Raw genomic sequence first — 15,141 nt, forward strand, 5'->3', positions numbered from 1 at the left:
AAACTGGCAACACTTGGCTGGAACCCAGGTGTTCTTTAGGTGTCCACCCGCCCGCCCTCCCGTTCCTTGCTGTGTCCCTGAACTCTTTGCAGGTGCTTGTGAGCATCCTGCGGAGAAGGCAATGACACCCCACTCCAGTACTCTTGCCTAGAAAATCCCATCGACGGAGGAGCCTGGTAGGCTGCAGTCCACGGGGTCACTAAGAGTTGGACATGACTGAGTGACTTCACTTTCACTTTTCACTTTCCTGCATTGGAGAAGGAAATGGCAACCCACTCCAGTGACCTTGCCTGGAGAATCCCAGGGACGGCAGAGCCTGGTGGGCTGCCGTCTATGGGGTCGCACAGAGTCGGACATGACTGAAGTGACTTAGCAGCAGCAGCAGTGAGCATCCTGAGTGCAAAATAAAAGCATTCCCTGTAGCGTTTAATGAATGGAGGAAGTTACCATCCTGTCCATCTCTGAGCTCCTGGTCTTCCACTTCATCTTCACCGGATCCATCTCCAAACTGCTTTTCATACTGCGCCTCCATCTCCCTGAGCTCCTTTTCCAAGTCAGCTACCGCCATCCAGGTCTGCTCTCTGTACTGCTCTGCCAGCCTGGATACACACGGCATGGTCTCTGCATTGGTTTCATTTACTTCTGGGACTTAAAACCCATCCTCCCCAATTGTCCATGCCTACAGACTCAAAACCTGTGCTTGGCTGAAACGGGCCAACTCACTTCAATCTGTTAGCGGTTCTGTGGTTGATTTTAATCGCTCTGCTAGATAACAGGTTTTGAAACATCTAACTCTCAGCAACTTACTAAAAGTCTTCAGGTGGTTTTAAATCCTAAGTGTCAATGTAAGTGGCACTTTCCCAAAGATGAGGTGGGTAGAACTTTCAAGTAGATAGTTTTTTAAAGAATGCTATAAAGCTCTGGACACAATGCTTTTATAGTGACTCAAAACAACAGAACTTTAAGGCACTACGTCTCTAAGAGGATACTAACAAAGTAGAGTACTGCGTGGGGCTTAAAAGCAGAGCCCTGGACTGACTTCAGGCTCCAATTCCCACCTCCGCAATTTATTAGCTATGTGATCTTGGGCCTGTCTCATTTCCTCCAAAGAAAGAGGATAAAAACCAGAACTTTCATCACAGCACTGCTGCAAGAAAAGCACTTAGGATGTGGCCTTGTACAGAATGAGAATTCAATTAATATTAGTTATTATTAAATGTTATAAGAGTCTGTAAAGGATCTCAAGTGTAAATGGGCCTCTGAAGGAAAACACCCAACTTAAAAGAAAAACTTTTTCATAGCTGATGAAAAGACATCACCCCAGTGCCAGGACATAAAAAGAAAGGCTGAAGCCAGGGTGAGGATCAAACCCCCTTGAAAGCACCAGGTCAGATATCCATGGCGTTTCTGGGGACCGGCACCTACGTCTAGACAGGCTCTAGCCCGGCCCACATACTTGGCCTGTTTTAGCTTCTGCTGCCGCCTCATCGCCTCAGCTTTCCTGGCTTTCTCTGCATTTTGTTCTTCCACGAGTTTTCGATGAGCCTGCACTCTTCTATCCCTTTTACGGATGAAAGCGACCAGCTGACGGACAAGCTCATTCTTCTCTTTCCTCGCTTTGTCCCGGATCTTTTTGTTTTCTTTTTCCATGGCTCGCTTCTCCCAGCGGTTTGAAGCCTGCCGTGTGTCATATTCTTCTTTCCAAGCAAAGTTCTTCTGAGTGCAGAAGCTCTGCCAGTAAGCATAGAAAGGGTGGACCACCTGGGGACAAGGGAAGTCAGTGGAACACTCGTTTTCATTTGGATTTTTTTTCCAGTAAGGCCGTAAATACTGATGCTGCAAAACACCTCTTTTCTTTATATATAAAAATATATATAAAACATTACTATTAATCAATAGAGAAGACAGTCCTTTGAAGGCTTTACACAGTAACTCTTCAGAATTAATTTGATGAGGAAATTAATGGAATGGGACCATGATCAAGAGGAAAAAGTAAAGAGGGGAGGGGATCAAGAAAAACAAAAGATAAGAGAGTCACAGTACAAGACGGAGAACTAGAACCTCTTTTTTAAAAAAAAATAAAGAAATGGGGAAAAGACACACTGATAAATGCTAACTACAAAATGGTAGTGAGTATTCCTTTTACCGTATCATAGTCACTCTGGGAGTCTCCAAAAGTTGGGAAATCTTCCATGTCCTCTTCTAAAGCAGATTCTAGTTCTTCCTTTGCAATCATTTCAAAAACATTACGGTACACTGTATAAAAGCCCTAAAAAATAGTAACAGAAACACACATTCTTAACACTTTTGTAGTTTACTCATAAAATAAGATTTTTAAATGTAACATGAAAATTTTTAATTAAAAAAAAAAATTTTAACTGTTAAAAAAATTTACAGTCCCAAGCTCTGTCACTGCAAATACATTTAGGTTTCAACTGAAGGTCTTTACATGCTGACAGGTTAAATATGAAGGCAATGTTTCTCAGTTTTCAAATGAGTAGTCTATCACTTTCTATTTTCGAATAATTTTAAGAATTTGCATTCAAGAGTCTCACTTAAATGCTTGATAAATTATCAGTGAGTTCACTTCTTACCTTTTCATCATCACCATAACCAGAGTAGCAGGTAACAGTGAAATAGTGAAGCAAATCTAAACTGTCATCTTGATATTCTCCATCAAGCCCACCTTTAAGCAGAGCCTCTCTATGATTATCATACCTAAGCAAAAAAAAAAAAAAAAATTAGCAACAACAGTGAAGGCTGACTAAGTAAGAATTCAAAAGATCCCTTACTCTGAAACAGTCAAAATATAACTTCTTTACACTTTAACGTGGCCAACCCACAACCAAAACCTTGAAGAAAAATATCAACAGTTAAAGACTTAATAGCTTCCCAGGTGGTTCAGTGGTAAAAAATCTGCATGTCAATACAGGAGACAATCCCTAGGTTCAATCCCTATGCTCAATCCCTCGGCTGGGAAGATCCCCTGGAGAAGGAAATGGCAACCCACTCCAGTATTCTTATTGGAATAATCCCACAGACAGAGGAGCCTGGTGGGCTATAATCCATGGTTCTGCAAGAATCTTCCACAGAACTGCTGATTAAAACTTCGACTGCAATTCCAAGTCCATTATAGTCATTATATGATACTAGCCATATATGAAACTAGCCAACATGAAGAGGGGAGTTTAATAAGCCAGGGAATTTCTACTCTGCCAGAAAAGTAGGAGCACTTTCACCAGAAAAAAGCCTAAGTCAGACAGTAGTAGACATCATCTGGTCCATAGACTAAATACACTTTTGGGATCTGGGAATTTACCAACATGGACATGAGTAACACTCTCCTAGTGTTTATGTAAACCATCTAAGAGCTTCACACACATACAACTGACCCTCACTCCATAAAGTCAATTATTATCCTTGTTTGATACAACAAGAAATTGAAGCTCAGCAATATTAAATAATGTTGCCCACAAACATAAAGCCAATAAGCAGCAGAGCTAGAATTCAAAACCATGAGTCCAGCATCAGAAGAACCACATTCCTTGCCACTGTGCCGAACTGCTTCCAGTTCACGGGAGAATTAAAAGGTAGGTGCTTCAAACAAAAGGACAAGGGACTCCTCGGGCAGGAATACCACCTAAGATCTAGAGAAGAGTTAGAGCAAATGGAAGGCAGGAAAGAATCTCAAAGCTTCCAAAGGAAAGCAAAAGCATTTCTAAGGCCACATTTTCAAATTCCTCAGGAGGAGAAAAATTAATTCTCTAATTTTTATAGAAAAGGTAATTTAATAAGAATTTTCTTTATAGCCTTTCTTAATAAGAGAGAAGACTTGCACAGGTGAACTGAACACCCATCTGCTCTCTGTACCAGCAGCATCTTGCATGGTTATGTCAAGAGTATTAAACCTATTGCTTCACAGCAAAAAGTTCACTGAGAATCTGGAAACCTTCAAACTGATTTCAAAAGTAGAAATTTATGTCTGGAAATGGCATTAAGTGAATTAAGTGATCAGGTCATCATTAAAGAGTCTGTCATGGATGTAGATGCTTAACTCCTCCATATAAAGAAGTTCTTGGAAAAAAATATTACAATTCTTGACAAAAACACTGTATCTGTGTTTTTAATTTATTTTTTAATTGAAGGATAATTGCTTTACAGAATTTTGTTGTTTTTTAAGGATAAGTCAACATTCTTCCTTTTCTGCTGCTTGCTGCTAAGTCACATCAGTCGTGTCCAACTCCATGCGACCCCATAGACGGCAGCCCACCAGGCTCCCCCATCCCTGGGATTCTCCAGGCAAGAATACTGACATCATTTAATTTGTCAGACATCAAAGAGACCTTATTAAATGAGAAGGAGCTTCATTAAGTATGAAAATTAAAACTATTTCCACTACTGTCAAATTTCATCTATGAAATCAGAGGTGAAGTAATCTCTCAGGTTCCTTCCTACCCAAACACTGCATTTTACATAATGAATAGATGACTGAGCTTCAGAATACACCCCAAACAGTGTGATGTATTACATTTCTAAAAAGCCCTCTGCTGACCATTCTTCCCAGCCAGATACTCCAGGAGGGACAGCACGATACTCACCACGCTCTCTCCTGAGGGTCACTCAACACATCATATGCCGCTTGGATCAGTTTAAATTGTTCAGCTGCTTCTGCGGCATTATCCAGATTTTTATCTGTTAAAATAAAGGACAGAAATTCACTCATCAGAAAAGTAGAGGACAGACTCTAAAAAGGGCCACTTCCATCAGGAATGCCATATATGGATGTGTACAAAACGAAGAAAAACAACTAGGGAAAAGCAGAGAAAGTGGCTGACAGCTGATCATCAGGATCGGCTGTAAGTGTCAACTCGAGTAGAAATTTCATGCTTTTCTCTAAATCACAGCGTGCCACTCAGCACTCAGTCTGGATATCCACAAACAGAAAACCCTGGGTAGTACACATTTTATTTTTAGAAGGAGCAAAATACATCCATCAGATATAGAAAGACTGTTACTGTTTGGTGCTAGGTTATATTTAGTATGTCTTTACCACCATCTTTAAGGTTTTCTTTCTTATCAACATACACCAAAATAAATCCCATAAAGCTTATAAAATATATACTAATTACTTTTCTCTTAGTTTGCCTCCTTAACCATGGAATTCAGAAAGCATCTTTGCCTCAGGGTGGTAGCCAGATTCCATGATGGCCCCCAAGGACCCCCACCTTCCCGGCGTTCACACCCTGTGTAATCTTCTCCCCCATCAACAGGGTCGGTCTGTGTGACTGAAACCCAGAGGCAGAACTGATGACAGGACAGGACATTACTTTCAATACTAGATTATGAAAGACTGCAGTCTCCATCTTGGGTGCTCGCCCTCTCTTGGGTCTCTGGGAGTGGCCAGCTGCCATAGCGTGAAGACACTCTGGTGGCCTCTGAAAAGCCCATGAGGTAAAGAATGGAGGCCTCTGGCCCACAGCCAACAGGAACTGAGACCTGCCATTACCCTGGGGGCGAGCTTGAATGTGAGTTTTCCCAGTGATGATTCAACCTTCTGAGAAACCTTGAGTCAAACCACCCAGCTACACAGTTCTGATTCTGATCCCCAGAAAATGGTGTGAGTCCACATCCTGAATATATTTGCTGTTTAAGTTTTTGGTAATGTGTTACACAGCAATAGATAACTAACACACTCAAAAAGCAAAATATCAGTATCTTGAGTCTACTATGGAGTACACATCAACATTCTTTAGGCTACAACGCAATACATGCTTCTTAAAAAAATGACAGAAATAGTCTTAAAGCAAGACTCTCAAGCGTACCCAACCTCCTCTTTTTAGATACCACCACACAGTCCCACGTCCTTCAAGCAGCCTTCTGCTCAACAACTGACACTGACAACACTTTCTCAAGTGCAGCAGTCTGCCTTAGTTCTTTTTGTTTAGGTGCTTGAACACAAAAAGCTTTTAGAACCATGCTCCTTTGAAATTAACAAAAAATAAAAAAAACAGAAATGAAAAAACTCCATCACAGGTCTAATTTCCCATGGGTCATCTTCTAGCCTACCTCTCTTCTCTGGACTAAATCTCCTACTTTTTATGTGCACCATAATATACTCTACTTTGTGCGTGCATGCTCAGTCATTCAGCATTATCTCTGTAACATTCCTGCTAGAAATATTTAACCTGAATTTAATCATGAGGAAGTAACTGTTGTTGTTTAGTCACTAAGTCAGTGTGTCTGACTTTTTGCAACCCCATGGACTGTAGGCCACCAGGTTCTGCTGTCCATGGAATTTTCTAGGCAAGAATACTGGAGTAGGTTGCCATCTACTTCTCCGGGGGATCTTCCCGACCCAGGGGTCAAACCTGTGTCTCTTGCATTGGCAGGCAGGTTCTTTACCACTGCACTACCTGGGAGGCCCAAGTGTGTGTGTGAGCCGCTTAGCTGTGTCCTGCACTTCAAATGCAGTCAAAGATAGTAATGATCAAGGAGCTATTCATTAATTCCTTAACATTCTACTTTTAATCACTATAGCTAATTATATTAGTTTTTAGTAACAATATCACATTATGCCATGCTGAATTTATAGCTGACAGAGTTTTAAGTATTTTTCATGTTAATTACTGACAAACCAACTGATAACTGTAAAACAGTTTTTTAAACTCAAATAGAGTGCTCAATCCACTCTGTGGCAGATACTAAAGGTTAGCTGATCCAAAACTTCTCCCTCTTTTTTCTCTTTCAGGCTTTACTGTGGAGGCTGGATGAGTTAAAATTTAAGCAAGCATTTTGGCTTATCTTTGCTGCTAGACAGGGCCATGTAACATAGTTCTGACCAGTGAGGTGAAAGCATTGGTGAAAGCACTATATTTTCTTTCCTTCCTCTTTGTCTTATACATGGATGTGAGTGCTGGGGCTTCAGCAGCATCTTGAGACCCTGAAGAAAAGGCAAGAGATTCACAGTGACATTACTCAGCCAATCAAACAATGCCAGCAAGCATGTACCTCCAAGCCTTCTGTGGTGAGAAAAATAAGTTCTTAACTTACTTAAACCACTGTGGCTAGGTTTTCCATTATTTCCAATGAGTCTATCACTTTCACCTTGCTGTGGCCATGTTGCCATCCGGTTCTAAACACAGGACACCCAGTATCCTGTTTTAATTATTTGAAATTTTTATTACTACTCTGTGACAAGTACTACTAGTTGCCTACTCAGTATCCATTCTCCTCTTATTCCTAACAAAACTATGATGTTGATCACAATGGTAATGTACACACTTAAAAACCTTACCTCCTCAAACTTTTCTGAAGTTGAGATTATCAGGTGACCCACTTTCAGCCCATCAGATACAAACACAAATCAATCAATACTAAGTGAAGCTTCCCAGGAGAAGCACTGTTCTTCCTGATGAAAGGGATGGGCCTGGGTGGCACTCAGCTTACGCTCTAACTCACCCTTTGCGTCCTGCCCAAAGCCTGGGTATACTGCCTGCCGGCAGATTATGCCAACTGAGGCAGAGACTGCAGGTTCATCCCCTCTTCCGGGAACAAATGAATGCTGATTTTATGGGGGCACCCGATCCCCCAAATAAAGATGCCATTTCTAGCCTCCCCTGAAGTCTGGATTGACTACATGACTAAGCTCTAGTCAATAAAATCCATGAAAGTGTTCTATGGCAGCTTTTTAGACTCTTCCTTGAAAGACAAGCAGCACACACCCTGTTCCTGCTTTATCCTTTCCTCCCTCATGCTGCCACCTGGGACCCCTACTGCCATCTCAGATGGTGAGTGAGGCCCCATCTGACAGCTGCTGAGCCGAGTCCAACGACCTCACGGGAGACCTGCGACCCTGGGGCTCACCTGCCTCTCTGCACCTCCCCATGAAAGCAGTGAACTTCCTAACTGCTTACACTTGACACAAAGACTCAAGTCTTATGGTCAGGATGATGGAGCAGGTCTTTGATAGCTTCATCAAGCAGCCAGAACTACCCAAGAAGGGCCACCTCCTGCTTTCCTACTACATGCGAAAAAAGAACAACTTTTTGAACACGACTGCCGGCTTCCTATCATTTGCAGCTAAACACAATCCTGATTTATATACAAGGGTACAATCCAGCTCATGAGTTCTATGTCTTCATCAAATCATTAGTAATGATGGTCTGATAAACAAAGCAGCATAGTTCACATTAAAGCAGAATGACAGAAAAAGCCACCAACTAAATCTCCTGATATGAGACAGAAAAGGTGACTGTTTAGGGGTGGGAGGTGGGTGGTTCTTCTTCACCTTTTAATCTGTACTGTACTTTGTTGTCCTTTTTCTTCCCACTCCCTTCTTCCCTCCCTCAAAGAAGTCTGGTGACAGCTAAACCTTTTAAAATGAGAAAACCCATCAGTGTACCATCTGAAAGCAAGATCTATCGCTTTCTGAATCTTCTTTTTTAAATAACTTCTTCAATCTGTCATAAGGCTTTTTATTTCACTTAAATATGCCTGTGACTGGTTGACTAGGAGGTTGAACTGAGATCTAAAAGATGAGTGTAAAAAGTTAAAAAACTATCATAGAAAAAAATGGGAAGTCTACCTTAATTATTAACATTAGGCAAATGCCATAGATATCTCAAATCCTGCCACTGAAGTTTAAAAGGCACTCTCATACTATTCTTTGTGTTTTTCTCTAGATAAACTTGTGCCCTCCTCTACTTTCTCCCAAATGATTTTACAGTAGCTTATAGAACACTTCATGGACTGTGCCATTTACACCCTGCCTTAACTGAAGCCAAGCTCCCTGAGAACACACTTCCCTACCGGCCCCTGGGGCTCTGATACAGCAGGTCTGGTGATGAAGCTGACCTCCTCTCCTGGTCACTGATCTTATTCACCACTCAGTACATATCAGCATTCTGTCCATTCAAATGGAGATTCAGACAGTCTGGCTACCTCTCCTCCTTCCCCTCCTTCTCACTATTCACTAGCCTCCCAACCACTCCCCCTGTTCACTGAGAATTTTAGCATGTGAATCATCTCTGCTTCCAGGTCCTTTCATCATCCAGGTGATGTCAAGTGTCCCTGGTGACATCTGCTGGTCTCCTTACCTCCTGCCTAGCCTCTCCAACCCAGTCTTCCACCATACGGCCAAAGGAATACTTGAAAAACACAAACCTATCATTTCTCCTGTTTGCAACCCTTCGATGGCTTCCCAAAGCCCAATTTTCCTAACCCAGTTTACCACAACCTTCAAGACCCAGCCCTTGCTCACCTGGGCAAGCTGACTTCTTCCCGTTCCTAGGCTCTGCTGTGCTCCCTCTTATCTCCCATCTCCTGTATTTGCTGCGATCCCACTTGAGGTCTCAACCTAGATGTCACTCAGGGATGAACATCTATCCCACCCTCACAAAAACCAGTCCAGATTGGTACAGGGGCTCAGAAGCACCTTGTATGTACCCTCCTACTGCCCTTATCTCAGTGGATGGAAAGTGACTGTTTTCCTCTGTGTCTCTCCGAAGACAGCAGGGCCAGCAGGGCAGGGATCACTCCTGTCTTGTCTGCAGTAAGGTGCTCAGGGAACACTCATCAGATGAATTACTGAAAGACTGGCTTTCGCAAGGAGTGATCTTAGTAGGCAGTGCTATTGACCCTATTGGAAATTATTCTCAATTCTTCAATAAAAGAAATAAAGGTAATTCCTTTTTTAAACAATGGAAATGAGTGGCCTCTATATGAGGCACACATTAGTCTTTGAAGCACAACCCGAATGTCAACCTTGGAAATATCTAATGCATTACCTTGCACATAGGATGAAATTAAACATTTGCTGAGTGACAGATTTAACAAATTAATGAGCCAGCAAAGTAAAGCACATCAAAATCATGTGTCTTATGGGACAGTATATATCCTATCCTTGCACTGATTTCCAGCTAATCAAATCTGGTCATTTTTCCTTTGCAACTTCCCTTCAATGCAGCCCTTACCCCTCCCAATGATCCCAAGACTGGTTTGGGTCCTTAAGTGCTCAAGGTTGACTCTACCTGACTTTGGTCTCTGGCCCCCCTCAATCTACTAAGCTGCCTTCATAGTACCTTTCCAGGACATCTTAATAAAACTGGCCACAATTATCTATTATTGGAAAAACACATTTCACCATCCTTGGCCAATCAAAGATATTTACAACCTAATCTCAGCCTACTACTCAAAAACGTTTTAATATTGTCATCAAAATTATATGTGCATTTGGTCACAAGTATTAATTCTCTTTCTCACCCTTCCCCACCCAGACAGTTAACAAATTTCCAACTCTATTTCTAACAGTAATCCCTATTACTCTAAGACCATTCTTCTATACTGTTTTTGGACCTATTAATTTTGGATATAGCTCGTGACTTCTGGAAGAACATTTAGCTCATTTACCTCTTCCCTTCCAGTATACATCAGATTTTTTTAGTTCCTCTGACGGTCATCATTTACAGCTTTAAGCAACAAACCCATACCTTTATTTCCTGTTCCATCAACTAGAACCACTACCTTCTGATTTGGGGTTCTAAGCCCTTCCTTCAGCCCTTCTCTCAACATCTATTTTCAGACTTCCAATAAACGCTGCCTTCCGTCAAACTCTCCTTTGGACCATCTTCTGCCCACCACGGTGCTCTTTCCTATACAATTAAATTTTCTTCTCCCTCTTCCCTCTAGAGCCAGCTAAAGGCCAGGCTCCTCTGCCAAAGGGAAGCCTCACTGCCTTTCAGTACATGGTGAAAACTCCCGGTCTTGAATTCCTGGGGCAGTTATTAATTGTTCTAGTAAGTGAAAGTGAAGTCGCTCAGTCGCCTCCAACTCTTTGAGACCCCATGGACAGTAGCCCAGCAGGCTCCTCTGTCCATGGGGATTTTCCAGGCAAGAATACAGGAGCGGGTGGCCATTCCTTCTCCAGGAGATCTTCCCAACCCAGGGAATAAACCCAGGTCTCCCACATTGTAGGCAGACGCTTTACCGTCTGAGCCACCAGGGAAGTCATTGTTCCAGTAACATGTTCTAATAACCCCCGGCCCATGTTCTAGTAACCAAGTCATTGTTCTAGTAACCCACTACCAATTATATGCGTTATGCTGTTTTGCTTGCATTTGTATTTACCTTTCCAGTAAGGCATGTTTTCCAAACAAGACTGAGGTCTCCGTCTTAGCATTCTAACCACTCTATAAACATTTTTATGGACTAGTGCTAATATGAAAGCCTCTTATAAACCTCAAAAAGTTGAGCTTCAAATACTGTCTTCGTTACCCAGTCGAGAAGATCAGATTACTTCACCAGTCACACAGGTCTGGACTACAACTAAATAAAACATCCGAAAGAAGCATACTTCTATAGATGTAAACACATAACTTCACTAGGGAAGGCACGCAATTAAAATTTTCAATCTGCAGAACACCCGAAGTGAAATACAGAATCAACCTACCAAAAGAGAAAAAAAGCATAGCTCTTTAGAAGACATCTGACTAGCCCCTTTGTCTTAATCACACTTAAGTAGCTGGGATTTCCCGCTGAAGTTAAGGGCAGCTTTCCCGGTGAAAGTCCAGGAAAGCTGCAGGAACTCCAGCAAGGGAAAAGCCTGAGACAGACTGGGTTAAAAGCTCGGGACTCCGCCCCGCTCGGGGTCATCTACGGAGGGGTGGGAGGAGCACGAGAAGTCTCTAGTATGTTATCTTTCCCCATCAAGTCGCCACGCGGGAACCCGGGGACGTCTGGGACAGAACGAGGTGCTCGGGTCTCGAGTGAAGCCTGGGGGTGGAGGGCTGCGACCGCCGATGAGCTGAGAACCCTCATCGCCAGGGCTGGGCAGGGGCCACCGGCCGGACGCCGGCACGGTTTCCAGGGCGAGGGGAGTTACCGGGCGGGCAAGCCCGGGCACAGCCAGGTCCCTAGAGTTACCCTGCGGAGAGGGGTGAGAAAGGTCGCGAGGGCCGCGGCTTTTGAAAGGGGCCGCGGCGGTTGCGGAGTAATTACCTGGGTGCCATTTCAGGGCCAGCTTCCGATAGGCTTTCTTGAGCTCCTCCTCGCTGGCGTCTCGCCGCACCCCCAGCGCTTCGTAGTGACACTTCATCGCCCGACAGGGCAGGGGGCTCGGGCCGGGGCCGGGGCCCGGGGCGGGGCCGGAGCCCGGGCCCGGGCCGAAGTAGTGGCGACGGCCCTGGTGGTCCTCTCCTGCGGCGGGAGCCCGGCGCCCGCACCGGGCTAGCCAGCGAGCGCGGCGGCGGCGACGGCAGCGCCGGGCGACGGCGGCGCGCGGTGGCGAAAGGCGGCCCTGGTTGCGGCACGCGGGAGCGCCGAGGGGGCGGCGCCGGCGGCGGCTCCGCATGGACACGGGGAGGGCCCTGTTCCGGAAATAGCCGCGCGGGAGGAAGGCGGAGCCGCGGCGGGGAGGAGGCGGGGCCGAGGAGAGACGGAGGTAGGGTCACGGGAGGCGGGGCCCCGGGGGGTGTCATTGTGAGGGGCACAGACGGCAGTCAGAGAGACACTAACTTGACATCCGACCTGAGAGATGAGAAAGGAGTTTGATGGGATGAGATTCTGGAAAACATCTTGTAGTTCTGAAGATAATTTCTCAATTTGAGCCACGCTTTTACAGATGAGAAAACTCAAGCTTGAGGAACGCCCCACTGATGAATGGCAGGATTCAGTTGGATCAAAACCAGATCTTTTAACTCTTTTCTTCGGTTACCACTTAATGAGATCTCTAGTACTCCTTGTCCTGACCAATGTGCATGAGAAATAATAATTTTAAAAATGACTTATACTGAAACAATTTAAGAGGGAGCATCAACACTTTTTAAATTAATATTAAATGTTTTACCACCGTAAATAAAATTGCTCTGATCCACCCATCCATCACTCTTGATGGATCCATCACATCCATCACTAATTTTCTGGGCTCTAAACCTACATTTCCAAGATCGATTTAGGTTAAGAATGCCGTTAGGACTCAGCACTTTCACTGCTGAGAGTCGGGTTGGATCCTTGGTCAGGGGAGCTAAGATCCCACAAGAAAAGTTCAGTTCAGTTCAGTCGCTCAGTCGTGTCTGACTCTTTGTGACCCCATGAACCTCAGCACGCCAGGTCTCCCTGTCCATCACCAACTGCTGGAGTCTACCCAAACCCATGTCCATTGAGTTGGTGATGCCATCCAACCATCTCATCTTCTGTCGTGCCCTTCTCCTCCTGCCCTCAATCTTTCCCAGCATCACGGTCTTTTTCAAATGAGTCAGCTCTTCACATCAGGTGGCCAAACGATTGGAGTTCAGCTTCAGTATCAGTCCTTCCAATGAACACCCAGGATTGATCTCCTTTAGGATGGACTGGTAGGATCTCCTTGAAGTCCAAGGGACTCTCAAGAGTCTTCTGCAACACAGTTCAAAAGCATCAATTCTTCGGCGCTCAGCTTTCTTTATAGTCCAACTCTCACATCCATACATGACTACTGAAAAACCATAGCCTTGACTAGATGGACCTTTGTTGGCAAAGTAATGTGTCTGCTTTTTAATATGCTGTCTAGGTTGGTCATAACTTTCCTTCCAAGGAGTAAGCCTCTTTTAATTTCATGGCTGCAATCACCATCTGCAGTGATTTTGGAGCCCAGAAAAATAGTCAGCCAGTGTTTCCACTGTCTCCCTATCTATTTGCCATGAAGTGATTGGACTGGATGCCATGATCTTAGTTTTCTGAACGTTGAGCTTTAAGCCAGCTTTTTCACTCTCCTGTTTCACTTTCATCAAGAGGCTCTTTAGTTCTTCTTCACTTTGTGCCATAAGGGTGGTGTCATCTGCATATCTGAGGTTATTGACATTTCTCCCAGCAATCCTGATTCCAGCTTGTGCTTCCTCCAGCCCAGCGTTTCAACATAGTGAACTCTGCATATAAGTTAAATAAGCAGGGTGACAATACACAGCCTTGACGTACTCCTTTTCCTATTTGGAACCAGTCTGTTGTCCCATGTCCAGTTCTAACTGTTGCTTCCTGATCTGCATATAGGTTTCTCAAGAGGCAGGTCAGGTGGTCTGGTATTCCCATGTCTTTCAGAATTTTCCAGTTTATTGTGATACACACCATCAAAGGCTTTTGCATAGTCAATAAAACAGAAATAGATGTTTTTCTGTAACTCTCTTGCTTTTTCGATGATCCAGTGGATGTTAGCAATTTGATCTCTGGTTCCTCTTTTTCTAAAACCAGCTTGAACATCTGGAAGTTCACGGTTCATGTTCTGCTGAAGCCACAAGAAAAGAGGTGCCACCAAAAAAAAAAAAAAAAGAATGCAGCTAAGGGATAGTATTTAACCAGTAGCAGGTTTTGGTTGATGAAACTGATACACTGTATTATGGGGTGAAAGATCCCTACAACTGTTGTTAAATTTAGATTGTCAACCACATATGGTTAGAAGGGTTGGCTCTGTTGCTAACAAATCTCTCTTGTACAGAATCAGGGTACCTAAAGTCTATGCAGTTGTCCCTTTCTTCCCTAACATCCTGCCCTCTGCACAATCAAAACAAACCAACTCTTAAATCTCAAGTTTCTAGGCACAACACTGTCCAACCAACTCACTACTAAAAATTCATACACTAGCCTCTTTTCCAAAGGAGGAGGATACTATATGGTCTTGGATTATAAATGATAATAGGGAAGATTGAGAAGTTTGAGTGCAAGGAAAAACAGGACATTTCTCTAGCTGAGAATGTAATTAGGAAAGGGGAGTAAACAAACAGTGAACAAAAAAATGACTTTTTTCTTTCTCCAATTCCATCTGGTTTTGCTACTTTTCAGTCACTTGCCTCTTTTTCTTTCCTGAGGGAAAGAGGATCTATTTTTGCTTGTAATACTGTATCAAAATTTAAAGACAATTACACTGTATGTAAATTTCAGCCTAAAGGAAGATCTTTATTAAACAGGTTGACTTCTAAATGAACATGGACTTGAGAAATTCTCATTCAAATGAGGTATCCACATAAATGATTACAATAATGTCTTATTTTCATCCTATATTCAATTGCTTAAATATCGGCTTTTTCCCCTGAAGTAAGCGTTAGTCACTCAGTTGTGCCCAACTCTTTATGACCCCATGGACTCTTTACGACCCCATGGACTCTTTACGACCCCATGGAC

The 15,141-nt window shown here is 43.5% G+C and overlaps 1 protein-coding gene across 1 annotated transcript in view; it reads right to left on the bottom strand.

The window, feature by feature from the left end:
• The window catches only part of DNAJC21 (DnaJ heat shock protein family (Hsp40) member C21), a 29,373-nt gene extending 17,233 nt beyond the window's left edge, over positions 1-12,140 (bottom strand). Inside the window, exons 1-6 of the mRNA XM_061129247.1 lie at positions 11,995-12,140; positions 4,599-4,692; positions 2,595-2,718; positions 2,147-2,269; positions 1,457-1,761; positions 448-599 (exon numbers count right to left, since the gene is read on the bottom strand). Coding sequence (XP_060985230.1) covers positions 448-599; positions 1,457-1,761; positions 2,147-2,269; positions 2,595-2,718; positions 4,599-4,692; positions 11,995-12,091 — 895 coding nt within the window. The 5' untranslated portion in view covers positions 12,092-12,140. The remainder of the gene's footprint in view (positions 1-447; positions 600-1,456; positions 1,762-2,146; positions 2,270-2,594; positions 2,719-4,598; positions 4,693-11,994) is intronic.
• Between the last annotated feature and the right edge of the window lie 3,001 nt (positions 12,141-15,141).

Source organism: Dama dama, chromosome 25 (genome assembly GCF_033118175.1).
Source record: "Dama dama isolate Ldn47 chromosome 25, ASM3311817v1, whole genome shotgun sequence".
Lineage (NCBI taxonomy): Eukaryota > Metazoa > Chordata > Mammalia > Artiodactyla > Cervidae > Dama > Dama dama.